Source organism: Labrus bergylta, chromosome 7, assembly GCF_963930695.1.
Source record: "Labrus bergylta chromosome 7, fLabBer1.1, whole genome shotgun sequence".
Taxonomy (NCBI): Eukaryota; Metazoa; Chordata; class Actinopteri; order Labriformes; family Labridae; genus Labrus; species Labrus bergylta.
This window is the reverse complement of record NC_089201.1, coordinates 24,896,265-24,911,868: the sequence shown is the minus strand read 5'-3', so window position 1 is coordinate 24,911,868 and position 15,604 is coordinate 24,896,265. Positions and strand designations below refer to the sequence as shown.

General features: G+C 42.2%; 2 protein-coding genes across 4 annotated transcripts in view; one reads left to right on the top strand and one right to left on the bottom strand.

Annotated features, from left to right (window-relative positions):
- The window catches only part of sergef (secretion regulating guanine nucleotide exchange factor), an 11,578-nt gene extending 7,060 nt beyond the window's left edge, over window positions 1-4,518 (top strand). The window contains 1 exon segment of the mRNA XM_020659173.3: window positions 1,265-4,518. Within this exon segment, the coding sequence (XP_020514829.2) occupies window positions 1,265-1,464 (200 nt within the window). The 3' untranslated portion in view covers window positions 1,465-4,518.
- On the bottom strand, window positions 62-15,604 carry kcnc1b (potassium voltage-gated channel, Shaw-related subfamily, member 1b). Of its 3 annotated transcripts, XM_020659044.3 has the most exons (6): window positions 13,646-15,604; window positions 8,412-9,327; window positions 8,304-8,333; window positions 7,648-7,821; window positions 3,998-4,034; window positions 62-201 (listed from the first exon to the last, which is right to left on the bottom strand). In XM_020659044.3, exons 1-6 carry the CDS (start codon window positions 14,207-14,209, stop codon window positions 150-152), a joined length of 1,773 nt encoding a protein of 590 aa, XP_020514700.1. In that variant the 5' UTR covers window positions 14,210-15,604; the 3' UTR covers window positions 62-149. The 3 variants fall into 3 exon arrangements, with proteins under 3 accessions (XP_020514700.1, XP_020514694.1, XP_020514684.1); XM_020659038.3 differs by lacking the exon at window positions 62-201 and having other exon boundaries at window positions 2,454-4,034; XM_020659028.3 differs by lacking the exons at window positions 62-201; window positions 3,998-4,034 and adding an exon at window positions 4,521-6,641.

Here is a 15,604-nt window from a genome sequence, read left to right as displayed (position 1 = left end):
GAAGCAGAGACCTGAGTGCTGCTATTTCTGGTGCTGAAGTAGGTCAGGCAGAAAGGAACGGAGAGCATTGCATGCTGCTGCTCATGATATCTGTTGCCTGCTCAGCTTTTGCCCATTTGCACCTGAGGAGTTCTCAAGTGTGAAATTCATCATCGGTGGTCAAGGTGGGGCCAAAGACGCTGTGGGCACAGCTCATCCAATCTGAGGAAAGATTTTTGTTAATGTGAACATTACGAACTTAACAAGGATGTATGAGGATAAACACTTTAGTTTAATATGATGTTTTAATTCATAGTGTGATGTAAGTCATGCTAAATAAAGGGCCCCTGCTCTACTGTATTTAACATCACTGCAGTGTTTACAAGGAAATGGCTTTTGGTTTGAGTTTCTTGATTTTTAGCCCTTTTTTTTTTGTGCAAAATATTGTGCAGGCACTTTGTTGCCATGGAAACACGGATGTGCTTTACTCTAGCCAGTAAATCCATGAATTAGGCACAGCACCAAAATAAGGCTTTTTTACCCAAAGAACAAAACGATTGAACTCATTACATGATGTAACCAGGATGTTTACTGATTAACCTTAAGCAAAGATGGAGCCATGAAAACATCCAGTATTCTAAAGATAGGGCTACATGTGTGTGTTTCAGTGCATAAGCTAATATCTGGCTGAATCCTATACTGACATAAGCTGCTGGCGTGATATCTTGGTCGTTAACGGGCAAAGCATATGTGTCACTTGGCAGAACCACATCTTTTGTTGCCACTGAGACGAACCAGAAAACGCACAAAGACAGAAGAAGCCCCACAATGTGAAATAGACGAAACAATGTCATGAAAGAGACACACACACACACACAACTGCAGAACGGGGAAAGCTTGAAGATGTGTTACCCTTGAGAAAGCAAGCTCGCTTCTGTTGCCATGGCAATGGAGCCTATTAGGTAACTGTGTTGCCATGGCACGTGTCTACTCTGTGATGCAGACCTGACCACACCCACCAACACCTCACCAGCTGTGAAGAGCAGGGAGTCTTTATTATTATTGGCTCAGTGTCAGTGTGGGGAAAAGGAGAGGCTGTCTGAATGTCTGTGTGTGTGCGTGTGTGTGCGTGTGCGTGTGTGTGTGTAATTGCATGCCTTTTGATTTTTGGCGTCAGACTTTTTTTTTCCTCCAGACTTCTAATTTTAGCATATATGGTACGATGCTGCTGCCCGGACTCTCTGCTGTCAGCTCCACTGACCCCCCCAACCCCTCTCCTTTTCAGGGGGGAGTCTCCTCTCCTGGGGCTGGAACGAACATGGGATGTGCGGAGACGGTTCACAGACCGACGTCCTTCAGCCACAGCTCGTTTCTGGGCTCAAACCTCTTCTCATTGGCTGTGGAGCTGGACACTCTATGGCAGTGTGTGCTGAGATGACTGACTCAAGACAAAACTCTGCAATGATTCCACTTCAGAGACATTGAAACAGGATAATATATTCAGCATGTTGCACTTGCAGAAAAGAAAAACAGAATGCATTTTTGAGTGTACATAATTCTACTTGATTTAGTTTTAAAAATCAGTGGCTCAGCCTGCATACAGTTACTTTGAGTGCCTTTAAAATTACAGCATTTTCCATCTTCTAAGAGGCCACCTGAGCTCTTTGAAACGTCCGACTCAAATTGCAGTTGTCATAAATGTTGCTTTGTGCTTGGACACAGGCTGAGTTATGTCAAATGAGGACAGATGCCATCATTTTTCTGGCCAGCCCATCACTTTGATGGACATGACGAGGGACAATAGCTTTGCAGGACATGGCCAATGCTTATGGCTCCTCGGCCACCTGCCATGTTTGTCCTCCTGAGTGAGGCTGTTATGGACCATGTGAAGGATAGGCTAGTCTGGTGCTATAGCTCCATCTTCCCCATGTCAGCTGTTTTATTGCTGTGATCTTGAGTGTCAGGAGGCAGTCAATCTCTGCACTTCATACTGAAAATACATCGGCCATCTTGTGATTTACCACTAACATGCTTTTCACTTTTCTGGAAACTGTCCATCAATATTTTGTGTCCTTGTCGGTCTGTGTCAGACTCTTTTGATCTTCTGTTTGTCCTATTTGCAACACTTTCACACTGTACACCTTAATCCCTCTTGGGGGAAGTTCGGTCAGCCATGTTTGACCCGGCTTGCATATTTATGAGCTGTGGGCGCCCGCAGTGCAGCAAACGGGGATCGACTGTAGGTCTGAAGCCATTGCTCCTCAAGGGTAATGGCAGGAAATAGAATGGCTAATGGATTATAGTTCTGCATTTTAATTCTATATATTTTTGGGGATTTTATTGATTTTATTATGCAATTCAATATAAAAAAAAAAAACATTCACATCTCTGAAATGATGCATTAATGGAATTTAAATTAAAAGTGCTTTTACCTGGATTAGATTAAAAAAAAATCAACACTCACTGAAAAAAGATAAATTCTGTGTTTTTTTATTTATCACTATTTATTGTACAAGCCTGAACTGTATTTGTCAAAAAAGACACAACAAACCAATCAAAACGATCACTGAACACCTTATTGAGATAACTAACCACAAAATACAGTGTTCAAAACACACACTCTGAAGTCTCACTAAACGGCTACATTAGTTGCCTCTTTGTTGTGTTATTGAGTCATTCATTGATAATAGCTTTTTGTATATATGTTTGTGTGTGTGTGTCTATGCGTGTATAGGTGTGGCTGACATTGAGCAGCACACTGTCCCAACATTTGTGCTCCGCTCTTTTGGCAGATTCCGAGCTGCTGTTCCTGACTGCACACTGATCTTAGTCGGCTGTTGGCAGTGTGTTTGCACTTGTTTGGTAAGAAGTTGGTCCCTTGTTACTAACTTTTCTACACAAACAATGAAGTTGTAATTTGAACTCAATGGCTCTGATTTGATAGTAGGTATGACCCTTGCTTTTCTGTAGAAACTGCTGCATGTGGTGGGCCTTTTTGTCTGATAACTTGTTTTCAACAGCTGATGACTAATTTGAAATAAATAAACATTTATTCACAAAGAAAAAACAAATTTGCATAAAAGAGGCACTTGTCCAGTAAAGTGAGTGTAATGATTTAGCACTGGTAAGTATTACAGACTAATACATTTGCCTGTGTGCAGTAAAAGAACAATAATCCAATTTTTCATGATTGTCAATTAAAATGTAAATACGACGAGTTTACATATTTTCTGCATAAGACGATAATGTAATCAAAGTGTAGCTACATTTAAGGATATGTAAACATTCATTAGAGTTCACTATCTGTTATTAAGTTGTGCATAAACTTAATTAGTATTTGCATTTAAAATATTCACCAATTTCTAGAAGTTCACATTTTTTAATGCCTCAATAGTACATGGAAAGTGTGGTGTTTGAGTATGACCTTATTCTTTTTTTGTGGATGTTATCTCTTGGATGCCAGAAAACATACCAAAGAAATGTTAAAAAATTGTCTGGTGCAAAACAGTGCAAAAGTCTACAAAGATGTGACCATGACAGTCCAAAGTTAACAATTTGTTTTCAACTCTTTAGTCTGGCTGACGTGACAAGTGACAGGTTTTTGCTTGAGTAGTGGGGTGTAGGGTTGGTGATAAAGATCGGAGCAACATTTTTTTTTTTTTCTTGAAACAGAAGAAAGCACACAAATATTTGATGATCGCTCAAAAAACATTGGAACACACAACTTCAGCACACAAAGAAGCAGATATACAGCACTGGCACACAACAAAAATAGGCACACAAAAATTACAACACAGTAACCAGTCACAGAAACTGAGCTACATAAGGCTTGACAACAAAACTTCCTCAGTGCTACAACTATGCTGAGTTTGTGATGCACAGGTTGTCACTGTCACACCCAATTTAAAAATACTAAGTAATACACACAACAATGCTATAACACTATCAGGTGGGTGATGGGTCTTTATGGGTCATACACATAGTGGTAGGTACACCATGGTTCATAACACAAACTGACTCTGTTGGTTGTCTGCTCCGGTGCTGTCGCTGGGTCTCTAAAAACATATAAAAAAAACAGTAACAAAAATAAATTATTACACAAATTATGTATAATGGCGGAAAGTGATGTTGATGATGTACACCGCTGAGGTGCAGGTAAAGGTGGGAAATGACACTAGCTTGGAGGGTTGAGAAAATGTGCTCCGTTAGTTCCTCATGGTAAACCACGGGTTTACCATGTAAGTCCCATGCTTAGCCAAGGCATCAGACAACGATGTACTGTCTGTGTGCTGAGGTTGGACTCTTAGTCGGTCAATAAACATGCCCAATCATGCTGTTTTACAGGTTGATGTACAGTAGTTTGTCATTGTCATGCGTTTGTATACTCGGCGTCATGCTCTCACAGTCACCTTGTTTTTTTAATGCTCTCTTTGACCTGAGCACAGTGGGTCAAACAGCAGTTGGAAGCACTAGCTGTAAGCTAGTGGGAAAAGGAAGTTGTATGTATGCATGTGCAGTAGAATAAAAACGGAGTCTATATGCTTATTGTGTATAAAATTTATTTCATGCAAGGACTTATTTTTACATATTTTATTTGAATACTTTTCTGTTGCATAAATGTAAAATACATGCATTTACCTTTCCCCAAGTAGACCCACATCCCACACTGTGTTGTGTTAATTTTTTTTTTTCTTCCCATTGAATTGCATGACCATATAATTCACCTGCATCTGTTCACATCAAATTTTCACAATTTTTTTTTTCTTCAAATATATAACGTCCATTAGTTACCACAGAGACATAACTCGAAAAAAGTGAAACTGCTCATTCAAAATAGAAATAAAACTTGGATGACTTGCTTTACTTGTACCTTCTTCTTGAAGTCAACATTTCCTAATTGGTCAACATATAATTTGTTAAAGTGCCCTGAAAGAATTGTGCATAATTACTGGGACAGTATCAATACATGTACCAGTAACAGTATTGATGTTTTTTTGTTTTTTTTAAATAAAAGACATCCATACAGCCGGAGTCATCATGACATCTCTGGCTGACTGTAGCTTACATTACTGTGGATCTATAGTTGCCTGCTCCCCTCTCGTAGTATTTTGTGCTTAATTGTAGTTTTTTCTGGAGGTGGGGACTGTAGTCAGTTTTTAGCTGGTTTGTATCCAGTATGTATAATCCTATAGGTTAAATATATGTGTTGGACGGTGCAACAATAAGAATCAAAAGGCCATTTTACTGCGATTAAGGTTACAAGAGTGGTGCAAAAATTACATAAGGTGCACCTTATAAAATAAAGCTTTCGTCACACTGTTATGAGCATGATATAAAGTGTGCAGATGCTACGCTAGGAGCACTTTAAAATGATGTCAATTTAGTTCTGCCTTAAACTTCGCCTTGCCATGTAAGAAGGCACCGTTGTTTTATAATTATGGCCTTTGTTTAGGCATCATAGCAGCATAAATTGCTGCAGACTAATGATACTTTTTAAAAACTCATAACTACTTGTAAATATATTTGTACAAAACTTTTTTATGCCCATAACATCATTAGTTGGCTTTATGACAAATTGTTCAAGTTTAATCACGCTATTTTAGTTGGAGGCCCCAGTCAAATAAATACAAGAAAATAAATATAGGAATTTTGGGGAAAGGCAAAGAATGGCAGCTACATAAAAATCTCTGCTTTGACTGAGTCTCTTGTAAAGCTGTCTCAAAATGCATAAAACATGACAAAGCTTAGAAAGCTTTTGAAAGGTTTTTCTCTTTTCTTACAGTTACTGCGTTACAGTTAGCTTCTTGTAGAACATAATTTCTCATGCACTTCATGCAAATGAACAAACAGTTTGAGTTCTTTTGACATATCAAGAACATCATTTTATTATTTTGCTTCTCTTTTTTTGGGGGGGGGGGCGGCTGGCCACTCGGATATCATTGAGTCTGGCCTGATTGAACTTTCAGAATAATAACGTCTCTACTTTGCAACGTAGAAAGCACTTAGTAGGAGTTCCCTTAACAGCTGGCAATGATACCTTTGGATATGTTTCAAAGCCATGTATCGGGAATGTCCAGCACATTGTTCGCAGGGGTTACATCTTATGAAAATTTATTTCACAAAATTGTAAAAAGCAGATGAGATAAAAAAAGTTAGTGGCAGAAGAATATGCGAGATCAAAAGCAACAGAGCAACAGGCAATGATGTAAACATAGGAAAAGAGGGGGGTTTGCCTATATGGTAGAAGTAGAACAGTGCTTTGTATGCAACTGAGGTGACCCATGCAGAGTGGCATGTGCCAATGTTCTCTAGTCTAGGAAATGATGACACACCCAAGGAGAAGACTTGGGAAGGCTTGAGTATTTACACAGTTAAGATACAGTTTTCCAGCAAAAATAAAGAAATAAAAATGATAAAAGCAGGAGCGAAGGCAAGTGTAAAAGCAAAATATCTGACAGGAAAGATAAGAAGGAGGAGTGTTGACTGGCCTTCCAATGGCATTGTGTCTGCTACACAACCATGCTACATAATGGATGGGATGGGAGAATGTGAGTGCTGCATTAGACAGGGTGGGCTGCAGGGCAGGGCGGACACTGAGGACACTCCAGAGGCATCCCCGCTCATGCCAGACATGCTGTTAAGGCTCCAAGGCTTTTCATAACCTTCAGTTGAAAAACAGAGAACGTTCTGAGTACACTGCAGCACTGAATCCATGACACACTGTTTTGGTGTTCCTCTCTGGTTATACTACACCTGTTGCTTTCTTGTTTTTGTCTCCAAAGAAACAGGTCAACACAGGCTTAAGACAGATTATTATTCTCCATGCATTGAGTGCATCAGGAGTACAACAGCATGCACCGGGTGGTACTGGAATGGTTTGGAGTTTAACACTACAAAAGACTTGCAAAGGTAGGCACTCTCAGGCAGTGAATGTTTTCTCAGCTACAGGTAAGATTTGATTCTGGTAATGTGCTGGCAGCACATGCAGCTAGAGAATTAGAGGAATGTTTGGTAGCTTATTGTTCGTAGAAAAAAGGGGGTTAACCCTGGTATTAAAGTTACAAATCAGTAAATTAGTTTAATATCTAACATTAGCCTTCCTCCATCTGTGTTGTGCTCCTTCACCATACTGATAGCACCCATCAGCAAGACACTTCATGCACCGTTATGGTCAAGAGCAGTGTTCTCATAAGTCAGGATCCTTCGTGGTATTAATCATTAAAACACAAATACATACATGGTACACTCATAGCACATAAAACACCTTCTTAGGCATATAAGACAACACATTCTAGATCATATAAATCTCAAAAATAGCTTTCTTACTCGTATATAGAGATTGATATTACATTATGAATGGTATTAAAAAATATATAATGTAGATGTGGACAAATTTTGACATTTATGGAGATTGTGCTTGGCCTGAACAGATGCTATTGTGACTTGAACTATGTACATTCCCCCGAAAGGGATGATTGAGGAGAAGCAGTTGTTGTTGTGAGAGTGTGTGAAGGTTGTAAAAAGAGGTTTGCAGTTGTGATTTTGTGTGTGCCTTTGAAAAACTGAGGTGTAGCACTCAGCTATGAGGGGAAAAAAGCGTATCGTGTCTAAGGTCTACAGCATGTCAGTGTCTCACAGGGGCCTGTGATTGGCTGTTACTGTACGTACCCCTCCTCACTCTGCCCCCTGTGTGGTTGGGGCGTTCAGCAGTCGTGACCAGGAAGCAGGGCCGCTCTCTCTCGCTGGGGCTGAAGATTTCCTCCGGAGATATGGCCTGGTCTATGTGAGGGCAATCTTCATTGGCAAGAGCTGCATTAGCTGCCTCACCGTTCAGCTTGGAATCTTATAAGAAAGGGAAAACACACCAAATCAGGTTTCACATACAGTTCCAACTTTTTTTTCTGAAATGTTTAATATATCCTCACTTTTAATTTTGTACTACTTGAATGCCCCTAGGGATTAAATCAAACAATACTACCACATTTCCTGTATAGTTTTTATCTTGGGTTTACTGTGTACTCTATGCTCCATTTTTTTCTGAGCACAAACTGCATCAAAGGTCAGTAAATCTTGGTGTCATTGCCAACAGAGGAAATTAAGTAACTCCAAGGTCTGCTTACTTATCTTTAAAAAACAAAAATGTACTACAAAATCTCAGTTTGTCTAAGATAGAAGATTGAATCATTGCATTAAGATTTTCAAAATCAATACTTAGATTACTCACAGTCTGCCTTAATACCTCTAACCTCCTATCCAGAAAAATATGCTTCTCACCACATATTATATTGATTGTTTTTAGGGTGAAACATATGTTAATATCGTACCTGAATCATCAACTAATTGAAGTGTGGGAGCTGAAAAAAATAAAACGAGTGAATAGCAGTACATGATGAGATCAATATATCAGAAGTTATGTCTTTTTTGTTTCTTACCTTGAAACTTTATCTCAAAAACGTCGTCATGGGCAATGGGACTCTGAGGTTGGGAGCTGATGCTGGACTTACAGAAGTTAGGAGAACCTGGTTGGGGTGCCCGAGGGATATGCCTATTTTTTTTCTTTGGTAGTTTCTGTTTCGCCATGGCCAGGGAGTAATACATTCCAAAGTTGTTGACAATCACAGGGACAGGCATGGCGATGGTCAGTACACCAGCCAAGGCGCAAAGGGCTCCAACTAGCATGCCGGAAGTCGTCTGAGGGTACATGTCTCCATAGCCTAGGGTCGTCATGGTCACCACAGCCCACCAGAATCCAATGGGGATGTTCTTGAAGTGTGTGTGATCGCTGGCTCGAGGGTCGTTCGGGTTAGCTCCAATCCGTTCAGCGTAGTAGATCATAGTGGCAAAGATTAGGACACCGAGAGCGAGGAAGATGATGAGGAGCAGGAACTCATTGGTGCTGGCCCTCAAGGTGTGGCCCAACACCCTCAGACCTACAAAGTGACGGGTCAGCTTGAAGATACGTAGGATTCGCACAAAGCGGACAACTCTCAGGAAACCAAGTACATCTTTAGCTGCCTTGGACGAGAGGCCGCTCAGGCCGACCTCCAGGTAGAAGGGCAGTATGGCCACGAAGTCGATGATGTTTAGGGCATTCCGTATGAAGTCAAATTTATTTGGGCAGAAAGTTATTCGCATTAGAAATTCAAAAGTGAACCAAACCACACAAACTCCTTCAATGTAAGTGAGGTAGGCCGCAGTCTCAGTCTCCTGGTAGGTGTGCTCTATTGTGACATTGTCCACCCACTCAAGCTCAGTGCGGTTGATAATAGGGTTGAAGGCCTCATGGGTCTCCAGACAGAAAGTCGTGATTGACACCACAATGAAGAAGAGCGAGGCCAAAGCCACCCACTGAGCAGGGAGTACATGGAGGATCCAGGGGGAAAAAAGAAGAAAGGGTAGGGAGAAGATGTGGAGGAGAGCAAAGGACAGAGAGGAGAAAAGGGCTCAGTGATTCATGCAGGATAATCATACTCAACGTGGTTCAACGACAGTTCTTAGCAGGACACAATGCAATACAATCTTGTATCTGAGACAGTGGCTTCTGGTTTAATGGCGAGAGTGACATTGACTCACTCTCTCACTTCCCCCTGTTCTCTCTCTCCTCTACATCTCTTGATTCAAAAAGTGGCATTGTATAAGGGACAAATTAATGCAAGGCTGGCAATCTTGCTTCTCTTCCCTCGGCTGTATCTCAAGGTCATGGCATTTCAAAGGTATGCTACATGCAGAATTACAAAGAGCCACAAGCAGCAACAGGAGACAGGACATTAGTGAAAACCCCCATGACTAAATTTAGCCAAGGCTCTTTCCTTCAGCACAACCACGACAGCAGGCCTCCACCACACACAAGGTCATACTGTCCGTCCAGATGATCACACCTTGGGAGTTGTATCGAGTTAAGATGCCTAACGAGACTTTTATGAGAAAAATATATTTCTCTCAACGGCCAAAGTGTACATTTGTCTACATAACGTTTTGATTACATGATCACATTTCATCACATTTGGGCTCTGAGATTTCTGATGCATACAACATGGATGTAACAGATACGCTGTGCTCTCCTGGGTATTGATTGCAAACCCAAGGTTTCACTTGCTATACACATATACAAACACTGAACTGCAGAGACTGAATGGGAGTATCTAGCTGTATCTTTAAAGGGAATCTGAAGTAAGTAAATACAGGTTGGTGGACTAATGTGTAGACGAGAACAGGAGATAGCTACTTAATCATCCTACGATTCACAAAAGTTGGATCAATAGCAGCTTGTCCGTGCATGAAGATGTCTTTAAGAGAGTAAGCGATGCTCTGTAGTGCTTCTCAAACCAATGCATACTACTGTTACGCAGCTGAGAGGAATATTGAACAGCATCAGGGAGGAGGAAGCCATGTCTGGGCATGAGGAGGTCTAATATATACTCCACTGGGCAAAGGAAACTCGAAGCCTTAATCAGTTAAGTCCATTCAGTGTGTCACTAAGGCAAGCATGCAGCCATGATGGAAAACAGGTCCCCATCACATCATCTCATCACTGGCAATTCATTGCATTGTGCAGAGGAAATCACTGCTGCTTATGAATGTCTGCCCGCTTATGAATGTCTGCTTCCAGTCCATGCTTGTTTCATATTCTTCAGGGAAACACTGTGCTAGCAGAGACTAAAGCACACACACTGACTCCTGTTCTTTCAGCAAGGCTGTCCCCTTTGTTCATTCACACAAATCATACTGAGTTAAAAGAACATGCATTAGTTTTAATGAAGATGAGCATCATCATCTAATTCAGAACAAACAAATACTGTTAAATGGATTTTAAGACTATTTGCCAGGCTCTGCTAGTGTGTTTTCATTGCAAATATTCTCAATCTTCATCAACCGGTGTGTATCCTTTTCGTTCTGTCATTTTGTCGACTGTCTGATTGTATGTTTAAAGCTGTTGTTGTTCTGACATACAATCAGAGTTTGGACAAGATTAACATTTGACAATTTTTAATGAACCCTTCTCCAGCCAACTATCTCCAGCTCTTCTTTGTGTGGTGTAGGAGAGATTTTGTGTCAATTCTTGAGGCATTACTACAGAGTATGAGCTGTTGAGGTATTGTGTTGCGTAATATTGTTGTTTTGTCCACCCCCTCTACCATATGTACTGTACAAAATAACAAGGACATCCTTCAATATAATACTTGAAATTCCATCATACTGAAAAGAGCAACCTCAAAAAAATATCAGATCAACAGCAGTGACTTCATTACCAATGTAAGGATCTGCCCTGTGTGGGGGTCTCCAAGACCACTTAGTGAACTACAGGTACTGCTGCTTTCTGCTAAATCTAGCATTCAAATATTTGATAGCGATTTTTCTCTTCAACTTTTTCTACTTGACGCAAATGTCAGGAGAAGTGACCTTAATAGTCAACAGTTTAGAGAAATGCCGTTAAATTAACTTCATTTCTAAAACGAAAATAATCAAATGTTTTGTTGGATTTTATTTTGGTTAGAGCAGTTTCAGCAGCCTAGGCATAAAGTCCTTCTTGTTGTGCCTGGAATGCGTTCATTGAACAAGCTCATACTTTTGGTGGATGGTGAACTGAAGAAGTCATTTGCAACTCATGAATGAGAACGTGAGTGCAGTTCACTCTGGACACTGTGAACCCCCCCCCCCCCCCCCCCGCCGCTCATGCTCCAAGTTACCAACAAATGCCGAGCACTATGTGTCGGAGTCTAATATTCAGGATCCCTGTTCAACTTTCTTAAATAATGAATATATTCTTGTACAATATCCCTCTCTCTGCCTCCCTTTCTGACTCTCCCTCTCTTCTCTCCGCCTCCCTATGCATGCAGTTGTTTTGTGCACATGTATGTTGATTAAGTAAGTCCATTTTTATTGTAGATAAGAGCCCAGGCCCCCAAAATCAACTGAAACAATCCCTGTTTTTGGCAAAAAGCCAGTAAAGTGAAGAATGATTTATTGCCTTTATTGGTGTGTTTGAATTGGGATTTACCGTTGAGCACTTGCCTTTTCTCCCTGTCCTTTAAATAATCTATCTTAATGATATTTATAAAACTACAAAATGTTTCATAGTATGTGGTTTATGTCTTTAATTTGGGTAAAACCTTTGAGTGAATAATAACTAGAGACGCACGTATAAGGGGCTCTACTGAAGAAGAAGCCCGGAGCAGCTTTAAAAAAGAAATGAACGTGAACTAGTTCATTTTTTGAATGGTGAACTTCGGTCAAAACTGTGAACTATGAATGTTAAGTAACTCATTCTAATCTATGGTAACTTAACTTCAAATAATATGGCTGATTCCAGCATAAGTTTAAAATATCACTAAAGAATATACACCCCCATCAGAGTCAGCACTCATGATAAATCCTAGTTCTAACAAGCATGTTTACCGCAGATGCCTTCTGACACACAGGCTCTGCAAGCATCCCAGACGTCGTATCAGGCCGCCTCTTGCAGTAAATGAAGTGTTTTTGTGACACTTAGGAACAGGATGCCGTGGAGGGGAGGGGGGGGGGTGGTCGGGATAACAGGCAGTGATTGTTTACTCCTTCTTGCCTTATTCTTAATGTTGCTGGCAAACCACAGGCCTGCAGTGATATGCAGTGACAAAGGTTTTCCTCTGTGAATAGAGGCTGTGATTAACTCTGAGGCTCAGTTCTAATTAATCTTCTTGACTGTCTTGGTGGAACGCTGTCAGTCTTTAATCTGTGCTTTGACTCGCTCACTGTTACACTGTATGGAGGACATGTCTGAGGAGTTTTCCCGCTTTGGAGGAGATCCTCTGCACAAAAGGTGAAATGTACTTAAAGTTTGAGTTGGTTGAAAAGTGCTTGCTAATGCTTGCTGTAAAAATGAAAAGATGTCAGTACAGTTTACACTTCCTGGTCAGAGCCAGATCAGTAATTACACCAATTGGTCTGCTGCAGCTGTTCAACCAGCAGGCAGCACAGCAACCTTTGTAGGGGCAGTAGTCAAAGAGCAAAAAAAAAAAACAAGAGGTGTAAAGTCCTTCCATCCTCACCATCCAGAGGCATTGTGCCCACATGGAAAAGTGCCCATTAAGTGCCCATAAAAGAGCAGAAATGTCCCTTCCAGTAACCTCATTCTGTCTGGAGGTCTGCCACTGAAATTCTAGTAGTGCCAAAGATCTGGTTTTCTAATTTGTATCTAACCTATAAAACCAAAGAGCTAGGCTTCCCAGGGATTCCTGTGTCCTAGAAATATCATTCCAAAGACCTGGAAGAGTAACAATTAGAGTCCCGTATCTTCTCATGTAAGATGAAGGAGGGTTGGACAGTTTATTAGCATGTGAATTGTTCTGAAAGATGAGCCCTTTGGTCGACAACCCCCTTCCCTACCCCGCCCTCCTCCTCTCTGATGTGGAACCCTTTGGGAGGGCAATTTGAAGGTCATCAAAAGCCCGTCTGAACCTCGCAGATCCATCAATCTCTGCTTCACTCTCAGGGGACAAAGGCAGACACATTCACGACTAGACTCAAGCCCATGCAGCTTTGACTGTTCTAAACCAGCAACTAGACAATTTAGATCATTTTTTCTCCTGGCTCAGGATGTATCCATGGTAACTCCTAGTGAGTTTTTGGATATTCAGTTTAAACGGAAACACAAAACAATGCTGAAAACATTTGAAAATGAACTCACCCTTGCATATTTAGAGGAGTAAGGGTCCTCAAACAGAGCCCAAACATGTTTCTGCCACCGGCTCCACAGGCTTCCACTCCTGGCGTCATGTGTGTCTCCATGCGCCAGCCTCCTTGTCATCTCATCCACATCATCCTCAGCATGCTCCGGCTCTGGCTCCGGATCCTCATTCGCCAGGTCTAACAAGCCCCCCCCGCCGAAACTATCAAGGGCCTCCTCTGCCTCCCGGTGCTGGCGATAGGTCATCCAGCAGCATGGCTCCACGTCTGTCTCATCGATACCCCAGAAGGCCAGCTCCTCCTCGTACAAAGGCCCGCAGACATCGGCCGGGCAATGCAGCTTACCTGTCCTGTAATAATTAAGGATGTGTGCAAAAACGCCAGGATGGCGGTCAAAAAAGAACTCCTCGATCTTAGCATCATAGTCAAAGTGGTTGGGGGCATCAGGCTCGGCCAGCCAGGACAAGCGTGTGCCAGGTAGGGTGCGCAGGGTGCTGCGGTATGTCTGATGTCTGATCCCTCCCACGTTTATCACAATGCGATCCTTGTCGTCGCTCAGGCCCATTGCGTCCCCTAGGCATTTCTCCAATAAGTTCCCTTCATCGCAAAGGTAAGTCTAGGCGCACCGTGCCCCCTTCTACAGCAGAGATCAACAATTATATAAGTTAAGCAGCGCCTCAAGCAACCTGTCGTGTCTCACCAACTAAGAAAGAAAAGCTTGACGCGCATCAGGCTGCCTCCCCTCTAGACCCTACTGTATTCTATACAAGCACCTGTCATGCAACTGGAGGATCCTAAGCGTGTATAGTTGCCGGACTCACTGGAAGGTATGGAATCCGAAATCCAAAATGATTTCAGCCAATGGCATCACATCAAGAATGGACGTCACATCATCGCTACATCCAAGATGTCGAGATAGAAAGCTGCCACCGATCTCAAGCGCCGGCTCGTTAGTCTCCTTAAGTTCGTGTGATTGATCCGATCAGTCCTGAGCAAGGTTTTCTGACTTTCACAGCAAGGTGACTGCGGTGGTGCTGAGCGGACAGCTCCTGGTGGAGACGCGGCTCTGCTTCCTTCTCTGCCTCCTCTGTTTGTTGCTGCCTACAGACTCACCTCCTTCACACCGACGCGCAGCCCCGCTCCTTCTCTGCGTGTAACGACGCTGTGGGCTGCAGCAGGTCTTTGTCTCAGCGGGGAGAGATGATCACCTCCTCAGGGACTTTCCCTATCATTCACACAAGGATAGAAAGAAAACATCTACAACCTTTTTGAAGGGTGGAATAAGTTTTTTTCTTCCCCCCCTGTGTCGTTTGGTGAAACAACACTCAGTTGCCGATGAGAGGGCGACAATCCTCCTCCAAAAAAAAAAACACGCCCAACTGCCTGTTATTCACACCGTGCCCAGTTCTTCTCTCACAGCAGATGGAGCATGCCCAGTGGAAGAGGCTGCATTTGTTCAAACACGCTGTCGAGTTCTCCAATTACGGCTGTTGACTTTGTCATCGCATCCCAGTGTTTTTTCTCTCTCTCACTCTCTCTCTCTCTCTCTCTCTCTCTCTGATCTTGGGATGTCGCCGGTCAGCGGGGAGTCATCTTCCTCGCGCACGGATGGCTGGAGAAGGTGTGACCCTGGAGCCACTAAGGCGCAGATCCGCCCATAACACCAGGAAGAGTCTGATCATATGCCTTCTTATAGCTTCTTCATTTACTGATGTAATAGATCAGACTGTCCTCGCCTTGGTGGCAGTCTGCATGTGTTATTCACTGCACTGACTGAGAAGATATGCTGTCAGAGAAAGTTGAGTGAATTGCATTTTTTTGTTTTTGTTTGCGCTCTTTGTGCACTTGATGTGTATACTAATTAGCCTCCGTCTATGTTCAATGTCGCCCAGCAGGGGGCGACAGACAATGCTCACTTCAGAGAGTTGTTTGGGGTCTTTTTTTTTTTTTAGATGTTAAG